Raw genomic sequence first — 16,387 nt, 5'->3', positions numbered from 1 at the left:
GAGCCAAGGAACAGACTCTCTCAGACATAAACTTCCGATTCTGCACAGGGACTACGCCATTCCAAACATCCATGTGGTAAGAGGTCCTGCCACCCTCCTCCAAAGTCAAGTTCACACTCAATGCTGACTATGTGTCGAGCCCTGCCCTAGCACTTTAGATGGACTCTATGTTATGAGCTGTATGTTACTAGCATTTTACAGGTGAGGAAAATGAGTTGGATAACTTGCCCAAGGCCTCCAAGCTCATGCACGCAGAGCAGGACGTGAAGTCTAGTGGTCAGACCTGACCCAGCAGTCTTAACCATGGTTCTAGTTCACACACATACCCCAGCCCTGAGTCTGACTTCCAACACCACCCTCCACAAAGGAAAACGTCCCTTCTCTTAAAAGAATCAAAGTGGGCCCCGTAGAACAGCTGTATCAGTACGTGAAAAGTAAAAAATGCCCCCCACTTCTGAGCCAAAGTGAAATTATACCATTTTGTGTTGTGAAGCAGATTCTTGGCTTCCTGAAATCCACCCGACAGTGAAGAAAAAGCAGAGACTGTTCAGACCGTTTTATATCTTCTGGTGAGTGTAAGGGCTTCAACCTCAGAGGAGCTCTGAGACTTGGTTGCACTTTGCAAAAGGGAGGTTCCAGAAAGGAGACCGTTTCTGAACTATAAAGTATATTTCACTCAGAGGGAAAGAAGCTCCGGACTTTTTCAATGTTTTTAGGGACTGACCCTAAAGAGAATGTTTATCATCTCAGATAATGTGATATAATAATACCGGGTCCCTTTCACTTATAAAAATCGTCCCCAATGCAAATTGAAAGTGGTAACTCCATGTGCCAACTTCATATAAACAAAGTTATAAAACAGCTCCAAGAGGACAACTCATTGAAAGGAAGGCTGTAAGGCAATTTGCAAACATCACATGCGCTTGTTTTATATGAATATCTATAGCCACATACAGTATCAAAAATGAAACTAAAAGGGAAGGAATTCACTGTACAGAAGAGAAAACAATACCCTTTTTATTTTTAAAACTCTGGTGAAATAGGTTTCCACATGACATCCCATTTTAAAAAAATTAATGTAAACCAACCTGCCTGTGGGTTAGTCACACTATAGAGACTTCATCTTAGTGTGTACAGGTGCCTAGAGTATTTACAAATGTTGTCTGTTAGGTAGTAGAGTTTTGTTGCAATTTTTCCAGCACATATTCCACAGTAAAATAAAGGGGGGATACTGGTGTTCTTGTATAAGAATTCTTAACAAATGAGTAAAGGCAATTTTCCTGAGAGAAGATTTGTTCTTGAAGTATTTTTCTTTTAACAATTGGAAATCTAGAAATGGGATGTAGTTGTAAAAGAGGCATAAGAATGTCTAAGTTAACATTTTTCTTTTAAATTATTTAAGTACCATTAAGTTAAAATGTTTACATTCATTATAAAAAATGTTGTTAAATCTTATGCAAATGATTTAACACTGATTGCTGCAACGCAAATTGCACTTTTTAAAAAAAATTATTGTATACATGGAAGAAAAATATCTTGTTTGCTACCCTGTTTACAAATTCTGACTGACTTCAGATCAGTCACACAATATGAACTTTGAGAAACGTCAGTCACAGTGTAGGTTACGGTTATAATGCAGTCCTGCAAACTGAGTGATATTTTTGACAAGTGACCTCATGAACCGACTCAGCCTCCAGAGGTGTGTACCAAATGGCCTCAAATGGTCTTCTCCGTGAACACATGTGAAATCTGGGTGTGGAAAGGCATTAAGAAATTCTGGAATAACCAAAACCGATCAGAAGATTTGGGGCAATACACATAAAACCTCTTTTTTTTTTAAATCTCAATACTCCTTAGCAGGCAAGGCCCCCAGGCCTAGTCCAGGTTTCTGGAAGTGGCAGCGCCGGCGGGTGCCCGGGCAGACCCAGGGCAGGCTGGCTGGAAGGGGCCGCGGCCAGGGAGGAGGCGAGCACAGCGGCCGCACTGGCCTTCCCAGGAAGCGCTCCATCTTCTCCCTGGCTCTTCACTGACAGGGGCTGGCTGGTAAGGCAGAGCAAGCCTCTTGGGAAATGCATCTCTTTCAATATAAAGGCACGGAAATCACGCGTCAGAGGAATGTTCTGTCAGCATACTCGCCCCCGTTTGCACAGCGTGGCATAATCACCGCAGGTCCCCAGGGCCCTTCCCGCCGGCTGCAGCAGCAGGCTCAGGCCAGGGCTAGCGCACACCACGAATCCTGTCTCACCGAGGAGGACGTGACTTCGGCCGGCGAGGCCAGGCTGACGCCTATGTACAGCCCATCTTGACCTGAGTACTTGAGCTCGCTGTTCTCGGGGTTAGTGCTTTCTCCCGCGCCAGACATCACCGGGGCACCCGCCTGGCAGAAGTTGGGGACAGAGGGGAGGAGAAACAGAAGGGGAGAGAGTTATCGATGAATTTGTCAGGTGTCATGCTCCTGCTAGGTAAACATGTGGGGACAAGTGAGATGTCCGTGCAGCCGGGCGAGGGCCGTTCACTGTGCTGCACAGTGCCATGGACCTAACCCTGGAGACTTAAGCTCCCACAAACATTCTCCTGTTATCTTGAGAACTCATGGCAGTAACCACACAGCAACATGTGCAGCTGGACAAAAGTAGAAAAGGAACTGGAGGAAGCCTATTTGTAAAAAGTGCCAAACCCTAAGATCGCTGACAGTGAAACAAGCCACACCACATAGGTAAACAGACCCTAAAGATGCCCACACAATCTAATCATTTCAAGAGAAAATGCAGAGCATTGTATACACACACACACACACACACACACACACACACACACACACACACAGCAGAGCCACAAGGCGCAGCAGTTACGTCAAAGTCTAAAAGAGAAAGCTACACAGTTCAGCAAGGCCTGATAAATAAAATTTTTGAGCACTGACTTCATGGAAAATTAACCCGTGCATATACAGGTTTTAATATCTACCCCATTTACCTTAATTCTTTCCAAGAAGAATGGGCTATGTTTGAAGCACACCACATTACAATGAAAATGCTAATATCCTGTATCTGTCATGATTGTAGCAATTATTTCTCAAAGCAAAAGGTCAGCTTTGTATTGTTTCATTCCTTCCTTCCATCCAAATGAGAAAGGCCATACAGAAAACATCTAATTTATATAAGTTAGTAGAATCAAACTAAAATCATGTTTAGACTATAACTTGAGAAAGCAGCTGCATTTGTTTTTTTCTAAAAATCTAGCCATAATCACATACACCCATTATTTCTTCTGTGCTTTCAGGGCTCTACCCCATAAATTACTGGATACTTGCCTTTTGACACAGGTAGAATATTTTGTACTTCTCAAAGCATTCCTTTTTTACATACACAATCCCATTAAGTCGTTAAAACATTTGTCTGGCTGAATTGATGTTACATTCACTTCAGAGAAACAGGGCATGAGACACAGGCTGAACTGAATGGAAGGTGCACAGAGCCCCCTTGGTTCCTGGGGCATGGAAGTAAATGTGGTCCTACTCTTCCCTGGATAAAATCTGGTTTTCTCTCTAATCCTCACAATAACTGTATGATGCTGGGAGGTAGGGCTTCAAGAGGTCTGACCACCCCAACTTCCTACCACCTGGACACACCAAAGCCAGCCCCCTCCACAGGTATCCAATCTGTCCTTTTCGTAGCAAAACTGAGTGTTTGTAAAAATCGAGCAACAACAGTACCCCACACCCAAACTTCTTTTTAAGTAACAAAAACTGAGGGCTTTTGGTGCATAAAAAGCAAATTTCAATAAGTCATTGATACGCCTAAAACTTAAAAATAGATTCTTGTGAACATTTTCAAACAATTCCTGTCCAACACACTAAAGCTATAAATATGGTGATTAGCATCAGCCCTTAAACCCAAACCCTCTACAAGGAGCAAAGCCAACGTGGATCCAGACTTAACCCCCAAAGAAATAAACAAAAGGGTGATATTAAATTACAAAAGGACTCTTTGTTTTAGAGTCTTCATCAGTTATCATTCAACTAGTAGGAAGAGTAAGCTCCTTTGTAAGTGATTTATGCCACACTCAACTTTGTAGTGATTTATTCATTCCCCCAAAAAGCACATGTGCATTTATCTGACCCAAATCTGACTTAGGCAATGGCAAGTGCTATTCTCTGAAATGAAGAGGGCGCCTGGATTGACCCAGGGAGCAGCCCACCTCAAATGGCCAGAAGTGCTGAGATAGCAGAGTGGTTTGTCGTCACCACAAGTGACTAACAAGGAACAGCAGCAAGGGGCCCATGAGAGCCAGGCACCCGGGCTGTGAGCCCCAGAAAGATAGTCACTCCATGGATGAGCTCCCAGGCCACACGAGGAGCCAGGACACATACACACTCAACAGTAAGGCTGCTCCACTGCCTATCATAAATGATAAATGAGTGGCTGAGACAGGGAGGTGGAGAAGAGGTCATAAAAGGAATCAAAGAGGGGGAGAGATTCCTGGAGAAGAGCCACAGGCAGCCTGTATGATGGGGACAAGCGTGGGCTTTCAAGTACTGTCCTGGTTTTGCCACCCACTGAGTGTGGTCACTTCCATGAGCCGCCTCCTCCATAACCGGTCCTTGTCTTACCTACCTCAAGTATGGCTGTGACCATTAATTGAGGTGTTTGTAACAACATCAGCATGACACCCTGCCATGTTAAACATGCCATTAAAAGAAGCTATTGTTATTGGTGAGGAAAGGGTGTTCAGAATGGGAGGCATGCAGGACGGGGGAGACCTGCTCACAGGAAAACCAGTAAAAACAGAAGTGTTAAGCAAAGGAGTCAAAAGACAATGCAGGAGAGGTAAACTAGCAGACCTGACTTAGCATTTTCTGTGCCTCAGTTTCCTCACTAGAAAACGGAAATGAAAAGAAGCATCCATGTTATGTGTAAGGTTATTGCAAGAATTACATTAGTTAATATATGTAAAGCCTTTAGAGCAGTGTCTGAGAATGGTAAAGACTACATAAGCATACGCTGCTGTTAGGATTGTATCATTACTCTTATGGGTAAGGAGTGTAGACCTAATTTAATCTTTCAGTTCCATCCTTCATCTCACGAGTTACCACCATCACTGGGTGGGAGCAGCGGGAACTCATTCAGAGCTACGGGAAGCCCACCACAAAGATGACCTTATTCTGTTACTGACAACTCTTTTCGAGAGAAAAGAAGGTGCTTCCGCAGCCTTCAAAAAGCTCAATGGCCCTTTTTCAAATAAGCCACATTAAAGAAATCCTAATACCTGGATTATTATTCTTACACCTGAGCAATAATCCCCAAACTACCAGTTGAAATACCTATTGTCTTCTTAGTTCAGACAAAAAATGTTAAGCTATATGGCAGGCCAAGAGTCCTACTGTCAAAGGGCAGGCAAACCTTAAAAATTACTTTTAAGCACACACACATACATATATATATATTTATATTTTTATATATACATATACATAAAGTCAGCTCTAAGAGGTTAATATCCAAAACTTATAAAACACCAAAAAAAACAAACAATCCAATTAAAAATGGACAAAGGACCTGAATAGGCACTTTTCCAAAGATGACATACAGATGGCCAATAGACATAAGAAAAGATGCTAAACGTCACCAAGCATCAGGTAAGTGCAAACTGAAACCACAATGAGGTATCACCTCACACCTGTCAGAATGGCCGGTGTGAGGCCAGTGTTGGTGAGGATGTGGAGGAAGGGACCCCTTGTGCCCTGTTGGTGGGAATGCAGACTGGTGCAGCCACTGTGGAAAGCGGTACAGTTACCTCAAAAAATTAAAAATGGAACTGTCTTACGACCTAGCAATCCCACTTCTGGGAATATGTCGAAAGAAACCCAAAACACTAATTCAAAAGAATATGTGCACCCCTATGTTCGCTGCATTATTTACAATAGCCAAGATTTGGAAACAATCCAAGTGCCCATCAATATATGAGTGGATAAAAAAGCTGTGGTATATTTATATAATGGAATACTACATGGCCATAAAAAAGAAGAAAATCTTACCCTTTGCGACAGCACAGATGGACCTGGAGAGCATTATGCTAAGTGAAATAAGCCAGTCAAAGACAAGTATGATTTCACTTATACGTGGACTATAATGAACAATATAAACTAACTAACAAAATAGATACAGAGAACACACCGACAGCTGTCAGAGGGGGAGGGGGCTGGGTGAAAAAAGTGAAGGGACTGCCCTGCTGGTGTTGCTCAGTGGTTAGAGCATCAGTCCGCAGAAGGGTCTCAGATTCCATCCCCGGCCCTGGTTGGGTGCGTACAGGAGGCAACCAATCTCTCTCTCTCTCCCCCCCCCACTTCCTTCCACTCTCTCTAAAAAAAAAAAGGAAATGGAAAAATATCCCCAGGTGAGTATTAACAAAAAAAGTAAAGGGATTAAGCAAAAACAAGCAAACAAAACTCACAGACACAGGCAACAATATGGTGATAACTAGAGAGAAGGGGGGGTGGGGGGAGAGGTAAAAGAGGGGAAAGGCGGGATAAATGGTGATGGAAGGAGACTTGACTTGGGGTGGTGAACACACAATACAATAAACAGAGATGTACTATAGAATTGTACACCTAAAACCTATAATTTTATTAACCAATGTCACACCCAGTAAATTCAATAAAAATTTTTAAAAATATCAGCTCATTTAAATCAAAAGCAACATTTGAGTCTCTCAGAAAAAACTGGAGCAAGTATTTGTGCCCAAAGCTTGAGAACCATATTTTTAAATGGGGATACACTATTTAAACATGAAATACTACACTGTAAAACTTTTATGTATGTTAATCATACCTTGATAAAAATAAATTACAATACATAATGAGATCATAATGATGAGATCTGATGAAACTGTGATAACCCCAGTACACCCTCATCCTTGGCCAGTTGGGCCATATTCTGGTACACGCCTTAGAAGGCAGTTAGCAGAGACATCAAAATTTTATACCCTACTTAGCTCTGTAATTTCACTTCTGAAAATGTATTGTAAGGAAAGAATTCAAAAGAAGGGAAAGGTTCCACACAGGAAGACACCCATGGCAGGTCTACTTATAATAGTGGAAACCATGGAAATAATCTAATGTCTAATAATATGCGAACGGTTGGAAAAGCAAAGTACATCCGCTCAATGAACTATTATGCAATTATTAAAAATTAAAAGATCATGTAGCAAAATGGGGGGGGAAAATCCTGTAATGCAATGTTGGGTGAAAAACAGCAGGATATAAAAATTCTATGTCGTAATGACAACTTGTCCATACCCATGCAAGAGTATTTCAAGGGAACCCAGGAGAACATGGGGGACAGAAGACCATTTGAGAGGGCCCAACCTATTAGCCATCTACACCTTTCTTTGAATATTTTAACTGAATGGCATAGTACAGCCTAACTTTGGGGGAGCAGCACCTGGAACATGGGGCACAAGCACTTGGATGAACCGGCCTGGATGGAGTCACCAAGTAGCATGAAAAAATAGGGAGGAATCAGAGTGGAGGCACAAACAGAGAGAAGGGGGATCGGAAGCGGCCTCCTGCACGCCTGGAGTCACCACTATGACACCCGACACCATCCGTGCCCACGTGAAACATGGAACCTGAGCTTTTGAAACTGGTATTTTAACTGCGGAAGTCTAGAATTGGCACAACTCTCCTTAAGAAACCTGGTCTGTCGTATCATTATCCATTTAAGTGCCTTTAAAATCAGAGAAAACTTATCGTGACCCTGGACCCAGTACATACATACAAAAATACAAGTATAAATTTCAATTGGCTACTACGTCTTCTCACATCTAGTTAAACCCATGAGAGGACTTTAGTTCAGATCGCAGAAATCTCAACATAGCAAAGCAGAGACTTCACAAACGTAAACCAACCCACCCCACTGAGTGTTTCCAAACGGCAGGGACGAGGGCCCCGGGATGCCCGAGGCTGAATCATCCTTCCTCCTCTCTTGGGCAGCAGAGGTCCTCGCTCTTTCTCTGATCAAAGTGCAATGAGGGTGGAGCAGAAATCTGTTCTGTGTTTCCATTCACAGCTTATCTGCCCTCCACCCTCCCACAGACACTGAAAATGGAGGCACTTCCTGTTGAAAAAAATGTGTTATCAGCACCAGACCCAGCCTGGGCTTAGCACGGAGCCCAGGCCAAGTGAGGTGGGAGACGACTGATGGCAGAGCAGCTGGGCTGGAAAACTCCCTCCTAAAGGAATAAATGACTTCAGGGACGCCACGGCGGCTGCAGGCCGGGACATGGAAAACATCCACTGGCCTGCGAATAGGCAGAGTTCATCTTCAGATCACCAGATTTTTCCCCAGCGAGAAGTAGCCTTTGTTTGTTTTCAGACATTGCAAGGGTGGGCAAAAGTAGATTTACAGTTGTAATACAAATAAGCACAAAATTAATAAATAATACAAGAATAAACTCTGTTTTGTGTACTCACAACTGCAAACCTACTTTTGCCAACCCCTTTGTATCTGAAAAGTCAGGGATTTCTGATTTGATAAACTCATATAGCCAATGCCCAGCAGTGTCTGCTCAGAGTGGGCTCACCAACACGGTCAGTTCTCTTTCTTTTCCTTTCTGCCACATATCCCATAATAGGCCCAGCGACAGCCTCCAGCGGGGATGCCCAGGGAGGCAGCTCTGGAAACACAACACCCCTGAGCCAAGGAAACCCTTAAAGGACACAGCCCTTCTAAAGGAATAGCACAGGTTGTCTGGCTTGTAAATTATAAACACACATTTCATTTTTTAGAAAGAAAACCAATAAGGAGTCGACAAGGATGTGCTCAGTCCTCTGTGTGTAATCTCTCTTAGTGCAGCCTCGACCTGAAGAAACAAAACACTGCGCCCTAGGCAGGTGGAGGGTGAGCGTGTGATCATTTCCAGAGCAAAAGACTTTGATGGTGATCACAACGGCCTCCTTAGCTCGAATTCAGACTGTCGGTTTCCGTGGCCTCTGATCTGTCCTTCCTACACATCTAAGTAAGTTTGTGGTTACGGCTTTTTCTTGTGTGAGGGGAAGCCAGCCGTCCCTCGCTGCCAAAGCTCTCTTCTCTGCTTTTATAACCTCTAGGTTAGACTCTCGCAGTGCTTTATAGCGGCCTTCCTCAAAAGAAAAAGTAAAAACTACACGTAAATTCCAACAAAGAAACACTTTCAGATAAATCTAAACTTCCACCCTAACAATGCTCATTTCAGCTGAAACAGAGGTAATAGGACCAGACAAAAAAGTGGTTCAATAATTTAGGAGGCAAGACAGAAAGATTCACAAACACACAGAGGTTCTTTCTCCTCCAGGACATGTGAAAATCGTCAATCATAACAAAATCCCCTAAATCTCCCATAATGGCTCAGAGAACACGAGCACCTTTTCTCGCAAGAAGAGGGAGTCATGGTCCCTTCAACTGATGACCTAACTCAGTTTTTAGCAGAATTGTTACTTTTGTAATTTAACAAATTCCTTACTGGAGAGCTTTCTGGCTGCCCCCTTGACCCTCTTGCTCCTTCTGGGCCTGAGTAAACTAGGTTTATCTATACCCTGGACGCTGCCTTTTCAAGAACAGAAGAACAATTCTATACTTATGATCTACTCTGGGCAGAAGCAAATTGTTTCATGCATCTGTACACACTTAAACAGAGAGCATGGTTGTGGAGAAGAAAGGCATGGCCCCAAATGTATAAGTATTCTGGGGTTGTCAGTAAAATGCTGATGTACAAATATAAATTGAAAAGGAGGAGGGTTTGTTCTACAACTCAAAGTCATTAGCATACTAAAGAAAAAGGTTTTGTTCTGAAATGAATCAAAACAAAACAGACGTCTCTATTCTAGTCCTCAGATTAACTGGCAAAGAATCCTGAGGCAAGATTTAAAACCTGGTGAATTATGATCTTTTATAAAAAAACTGGCTTCTCAGGAGGCTGGATGAGGGTCTTTATCTTACCATCTCAATTAGAGAAAGCATATCATAGTCCAAGAACCAAGCAGCATTTACAAGAAAGCAGTATGAATATATAACTACCATAAGGAACGAAAAACTGTTGTTAGCAGAGAAATAAAAGCAGTATTTAAAAATAGTTCCTTTGTTAACACAATAGCTCTCCATCTCTAAATTCCCCCCATTAGGAAAGTAAGGATTTATTTCTCATGTCTTGGGATGATAAACACTGCCATGCAAATAAAGCACATCACTGTTAACTTCCAGGATTAAATTTAAATAGTGCTACTCTTCTTGAGCTTCAAAGAGGTCCACAGGCATCTCCCACTTATGCTACACAATACTCCCAAGAACCAGATGGTAGGAATTACTTTTCCCCGTTAGTAGAGGAAAACAGAGGCTTTACAAAACCTTGGCAGCTTACAATAGTCACACACAGAGCTGCAGCTAAGCGCCTGGCTGCCTGAAACTGTTTCCTTCCAGCTGCTCACCTGCGAACCCCCAGAATAAACTTCAGCCCAGATCCCGACTTCACGGTCAATCAAGCAACTAAACTTAATGAGAACTTTACGTTAAGACTATTTGTGCTTAATAAGATAAAAATGACACTGGAGTGCCTGCCCCAGCTCTGATGAAACCACATCTCACTACCAGCAACCAAAGGGGCAGCACAGCAAGTAAATCAGCATTTAAACACCGGCGTATCTTGACTTGAAGTCGTTCACTGACAGGGCTCCAGCAGGACGTCGAAATCAATACCTGTTGTTTATTTGTTTAAAATAATCTCTTTGTGCCCAGTCTCACAAATTCCAAGTGCTGGGCCTGATGTGATAAGCCACAGCATTATGAATTATCACCTATGCCAACACCTGCCTTTGGAGATAATTTTCTCTGAAATTTTAATGATTTTTAAAAAAGTAACAGGTAGGTCTAAACATGAACAGAGCTACCACAGTGTATTTAATTCATATTCATTAGGCCTTCATATTGCTAGTAACTTTTGGCAGAAACCCATGAAATGCATAATAAATTACTTTTGTTCCAGTAAAGGAATCCCTTTTCTTCTAAGATTCATTTACCAATAACATTTCAGAGCATTCTAAGCCAAGTTTCTTAAATTTTCCCGTAACATTATTTCCAGTTTTGTGACAATTTTGTATATTCTTATAAGATGGGGGGCAGAGGGGGCTGCAAAGAATCTGTAATCAACAAAGAAAAGTTGTCTTCCAAGATAAAGCCTTCTAACCTGAGGCCATATAAAAAGGCAAATGACATTCTGCCCACACTTATTCTTTACCTAGTATTCTAGTTTTCAGATTGTGATGAGCTACTTATTAAATAAATCGCAGTCCCGTGATAAATTGAGTGAACATATATATTATAAACTATTTAAAGAGCAATAGTTTTACTGTTTCCTAATATGCACACAAAGCCATCAGATAGTAATGTAGGACAGCGTATTTCTAACGACTCTTTTATCACCCTCCCTGTGACATGCCCCTGCACTCACACACTAAAAAGAGGGAAGTCCACAAAAGGCCTTGAGATCAAAAAGAAAGTATGCAAACTCCACATACTTCAAGGTTCCTCGCCAGGGTGACGTGGGACTTTCTCTGTGAAGGCCAGTGTGGTCAGACAGGAACGTGAGTTATTAGAAGGGGCTGTGAAAGAAGAAAGAAAGGGAGCCTGGCACACAGGGAGCGTGAAGATAAAATGCCAACAAAATATTTATGTTCATGGCTTGTAGCAAGTGGCAAGTGGGATATTAATAACTATGATGATTGGTCAACTCCTGGGAGTGGTAACAGCCCTGGACTGGGAGGCAGGAGACGTCGGTTCCACTCCCGGCTTCAACACGGGCTTGGTCTGTGACCTTATGGAGTCACTCTGGGCCCTGGTTTATAAATGAGGCAATAATAAGACCTAACTGCAACTCTCTCTCAGACCCTTGTAAGAGATTAAGGACTTTGTAACTTTTTTTATTCATTTAGAAGAGAGTATCTTGGACTATAATAAACTCTGGGAGAAAAAAATGGGCACTGGCCTATTAAAAATGCATTTTTAATGATTTTTTAAAAATTAACTGAAAGCAATTTAAACATTCTAAAAAGTTCCAGTTAGCTTAGCATTCACTGTGTCTGAATTTAAATCCCATTATTAGAAGAATTTTAATACTACAATGTTATACTTAATATTTTAAGAGAATCTTTTCCCAATCACATTAGGTAGAGATAACAATGGTAAATTTCACTATTTTTCCAATTACCCAACTAACTTAGTTTTAGTACTATAATACATTTTATTAATAAGTATAATAGTAACAAGAAAATTTGTACAATGTGCCTCATGTTTGGTCACGAGCAAATCATTTCTCTGGCACTATTTTCCCACCTGCTTCAGTGGGGCAACATTTAATGCTGAAAACTACTAATCAAATTAGTTAGATTTCATTAAGAAAATATTATTCCTCCTCTTTAAAAATGTTAATATCACACACACACTGTTCTATCACAGACTAATCTAGTATGCCATAGTGATAACAACCTGGATCCAAATCCAAGACCTTAATACATAACCTTGGGCCGGTTACTTACCTTCCATCTCACCCCTGAAAATAAAAAATGGTAATAAAAGCACCACCTTAGTAGAGTAATAATTAGCAATAAACGGTATTGATAGAAGCACATTTCCTGCCTTCCTACATCCACTATCTTATAAATGAGAAAGTATGGGAAAGGGAGAAAACTTTCCAAAAGCAAGAGTAGGACTGATAAAAAGAAAGGCTAATCCCCTAATGTCTGGCTTTTGAGTCCTCTAAAGGCCCTTATGGGATAGTCAGGTTAGGCGCTCAGCAGTAATTTTGTCCCCATTTTGACAGTCTCTTGAATCAGATCCTCTCTTCAGAACCAAGTTCCTCTAAGTGAAAGCAACTCACACTATATGAATGACCTTTCAGCTATTTAATTATTATAGGGATAGTTAATAATACTAGGAACTATTATTTTGTGGTCAACGATAACGCCACAGTCATTACTTGGAGAAAAAGACAGTGGAATATAAATTTGCTAATAAAGAAGCTACATGACTAAAGTATTGCTTCCCAATTTTTACCATAGGATGCAAATATTTACTACATGAAATAAAATCTACATAAAGAATTTTAAATATTAACCTGCAACATCCCTAGCCTTCCTTTAGAAGGCCTTGTAAAGACATCCAGATATCCTAACAGTGTCAGTCCCTAAATCACCGCCTGTCGGCTACAAGCACTTACGGGTGTGCGTTAACTCTTTCAAACCACTTCTAGCACAAGATTTAGCACCACGCGGCCCAGGAGAAGTGCGTCTCCTGACAAGTTCACTGAATAATGTTATTATCAAGGGGTGACTGCAATAAGAAAGCAGGTCTAGCTAAGAACACAGCATCCCAGAAGAGTAAGTAAGGCAGGAATGAAGACACCTATTTATCAGGAGAAACTGACCAGAGCGGTAAGGTCCGCAAAAAGGCACAGAATCAGCCAGTGAGGAACACGAGATGAGGTCCTTGTCTCAGTCTAAGGACATCTGCCTCTCTCTGCGGAAGTTTATCACCAACGACGAACCGCAAGGGGAAGGAATTTTTCCTGTCGCTACCACACCATGCCCAATGCGCTTCCATTCGGAAGAGTCACGCTGCAGCCACCCTAAGTCGTCTTGCCCCGAGGAGCCCTGGGGACCGAGAAACTAAACATTATAAGCTGTGAGGTCAGGGCATGTCACCAGATCCAAGGAAGGATTTTTTTTCTTACTATGTGTGAGGGGGAAACCCTGCTTATAAAATGTACAAGTAGGAGCATGCCAGCGTTTGTTTACATCAGTTATCAAAATACTCCTGGCTAAGAATGTGTTCATTTTGGGGCTCTCGCATTGACAGAAATACATTTGTGACTGCAGTGGGGGTTAGAGAAAGTCCATCATTTAGAAATGAATGTGGTTTGGGCCCCTCTTAAGGCTGACTTGATATTAATTTGAAATCATTTCAGAGACCTACCTTCCACCTATTTTATCAGCTTCATCTCCTGCCTTTGGCTTCTTACACCCTGCATTCCGGCCACACTGAATTCCTAAAACTATGTACCTCAAGTCCATAGATACCCATTCTCCTCTTCTTCCCAGACACTCTTATCCCATTGTCTCCCCCCCAGAAATCCTACCCAACTAATTTGAATTTCCTCTACTCTGCAGAGCCATTTCCAACTCTGCAGTCAGAATTCACTACTCCCCTCTTTCGCCTCCTACTGTACGTTGTCACTTTGTCATTCATTTAAAGCACTTCTAAATCTAACTAGCAGTAAAATCTGTCTAGACCTGCCCCCACCACTACCACCATCTCATGAACAATTTGAGGTCAGAGACCTAATTTTACTCAATTATAAACAGGGCCTCTCATAGCACAATGCTTTGTAAATGGGACAACTGTAAAGCAAGGGCTAGTCATATATGCATAAATAAAGTATCTTCTAATTTTAAAAATTTTTAGTTACAAGTCATAGGAAGGATAGTGATATTTATACATTGTTAAATCTTATTTGGAACTGCTGAAATAGAACATGTTACTATGTCTCCCTCCTAAATAACAATAACAAAAAACCTATAAAATATAACTCAGTCAGTAAATGGAAATCAATGAAAAATTTAAATATTATTACAATCCACAGAGAATATAAATGCCAAAGAAAATCTGCTGTCCATTTAGGTCAACTAAATATACATTCTTCAGTAAAACTATTGTGTAAGAAAATTTTAGACACGATGAAAAACTATTTTGGGGAAATTTATCTTTAAGTTCAAAAGTCACAAAAATCAATCAACTATCAAAAATTAAGTTTAACACATTTCTTAACAAACATAAAGATTCGAAAGCAACAATACAGGGGCTATTTTAACCATGGGCTGCGTGGCAGTGGGTCCCCCCAATCTCACACAGAAAACAAACTATCCTCTCTACCTCCACCACACACACACACACACACACACACACACACACACACACACACGGCCTACAAAGAGAAACTGAGTCATAAGGTAGCCAGGTCATTGTCTCCTTTTTCCCAAGCAAAGGTCTAATGAAAACACAAAGTACTAAAACAAGTACATAAAGCTAAGACACACAATTAAGTCAAAGAAATGAGGCTTCAGAGCAGCACAAAAATTATTTTCATGGCACTTGTCCTGGAAGAATGCCGAATGCTGTGTGCTAGGAATCCTGCCCACACTGTCATCCTGCCGGGGAGGGAGCCCTAGAGCTCCCTCTCATAGCAGCAGACAACTAGGAGTGCCTCCCTCCAGAACACTCAGCCCCTGCCAGGTGAGCTCAGGAACCAGGCCACGCTGCTGACCTCGAGCCACCACCTGAACATGCCCACATGCAGGGCAGGGCAGGAACATCAGGACTGAACAGAAACCTGCAGGGAATACCTACTGGTGGTCTGATTTCTCAGGGGGAATGAAAATAATCAGCAATTTTGATTAAGACCACTACAGTGGTCTGACATCGTTGCTGTACCTCACAATCATTAAGGAAAGCCGGAGCAGTTACGTTGCCATTTACATCTCTCAAAGGAAGAACGTGTGGCCCCAGTTCCTGTGTTCCACTGGGAGTATGCCTGAGATCGCCCTTTGTTTTGTAGTTCAGTTGTCCCTATTAAGCGAGGATAACCCTAATTTCCACCAAAGGGGCGACTGGAGATCAATGGGATGTACCCATCACCACAGGAGGCTTAAACACTGAGCCAATGAAGGTGCCATGTACTATGTGCCAGATACGACCTTGCTATGTGGCTATAACATTCCCCACCCCTTACAGACCTTCACACCAACAGTACCAATACCAACTGCCCTCCAACATCATAACCATGACCAAATGGGAAAATAACACATCTTTGTCAACGCAGCCCCCTTTCACAAATACTTTTGCCAGTGGCTCACAGATAACTCCACTAGCATGCTCTTTACAGCTCCTCAGCCACCACACTGGCCATACACACCCAGAGAAGGCTCCAAAAGTGCCAGGGAACCAACAGGCACACACTGGCACTCCTTGGTAGTGACCTGGGGAGGCCCCTGGAGTCTACAATTATTCTTGGAGGGGCACAGTTTCCAAAGACAGCCAGTAGATTGGACTCTGCTAAGCAGGCCTAGTTCCTCACAACAGGCACAGCAGGTAGGAGCTGATGGGGGCATTCGTGATGGGCTCACCATCTGATGAAAACCCACAACCCAGGTGCCAGTGGAGTGCCTGTGGAGCCAGGCCAGGAGCGGGTCCCTGGGGTGAGGGGAGGAGCGCGGGCAATCCACCCCACACACCAGAAAAGCTGTCAGAAAGCATTTCTCAGGCCATCTGTAATGCAGCTCACACAGCCCATTCCTCAAGGCTGACCAGAC

The 16,387-nt window shown here is 42.3% G+C and overlaps 1 protein-coding gene across 1 annotated transcript in view; it reads right to left on the bottom strand.

The window, feature by feature from the left end:
* Window positions 1-340: 340 nt before the first annotated feature.
* Window positions 341-16,387, bottom strand: part of GATA6 (GATA binding protein 6) — a 28,959-nt gene continuing 12,912 nt past the window's right edge. Inside the window, exons 6-7 of the mRNA XM_087818612.1 lie at window positions 2,246-2,377; window positions 341-2,077 (exon numbers count right to left, since the gene is read on the bottom strand). Of these exons, the coding sequence (XP_087674738.1) occupies window positions 2,024-2,077; window positions 2,246-2,377 (186 nt within the window). The 3' untranslated portion in view covers window positions 341-2,023. The remainder of the gene's footprint in view (window positions 2,078-2,245; window positions 2,378-16,387) is intronic.

Source organism: Miniopterus natalensis, chromosome 7, assembly GCF_054644295.1.
Source record: "Miniopterus natalensis isolate mMinNat1 chromosome 7, mMinNat1.hap1, whole genome shotgun sequence".
Classification (NCBI taxonomy): domain Eukaryota; kingdom Metazoa; phylum Chordata; class Mammalia; order Chiroptera; family Miniopteridae; genus Miniopterus; species Miniopterus natalensis.
The sequence above is the reverse complement of the archived record's forward strand: the minus strand, read 5'-3'. Positions and strand labels throughout refer to the sequence as shown.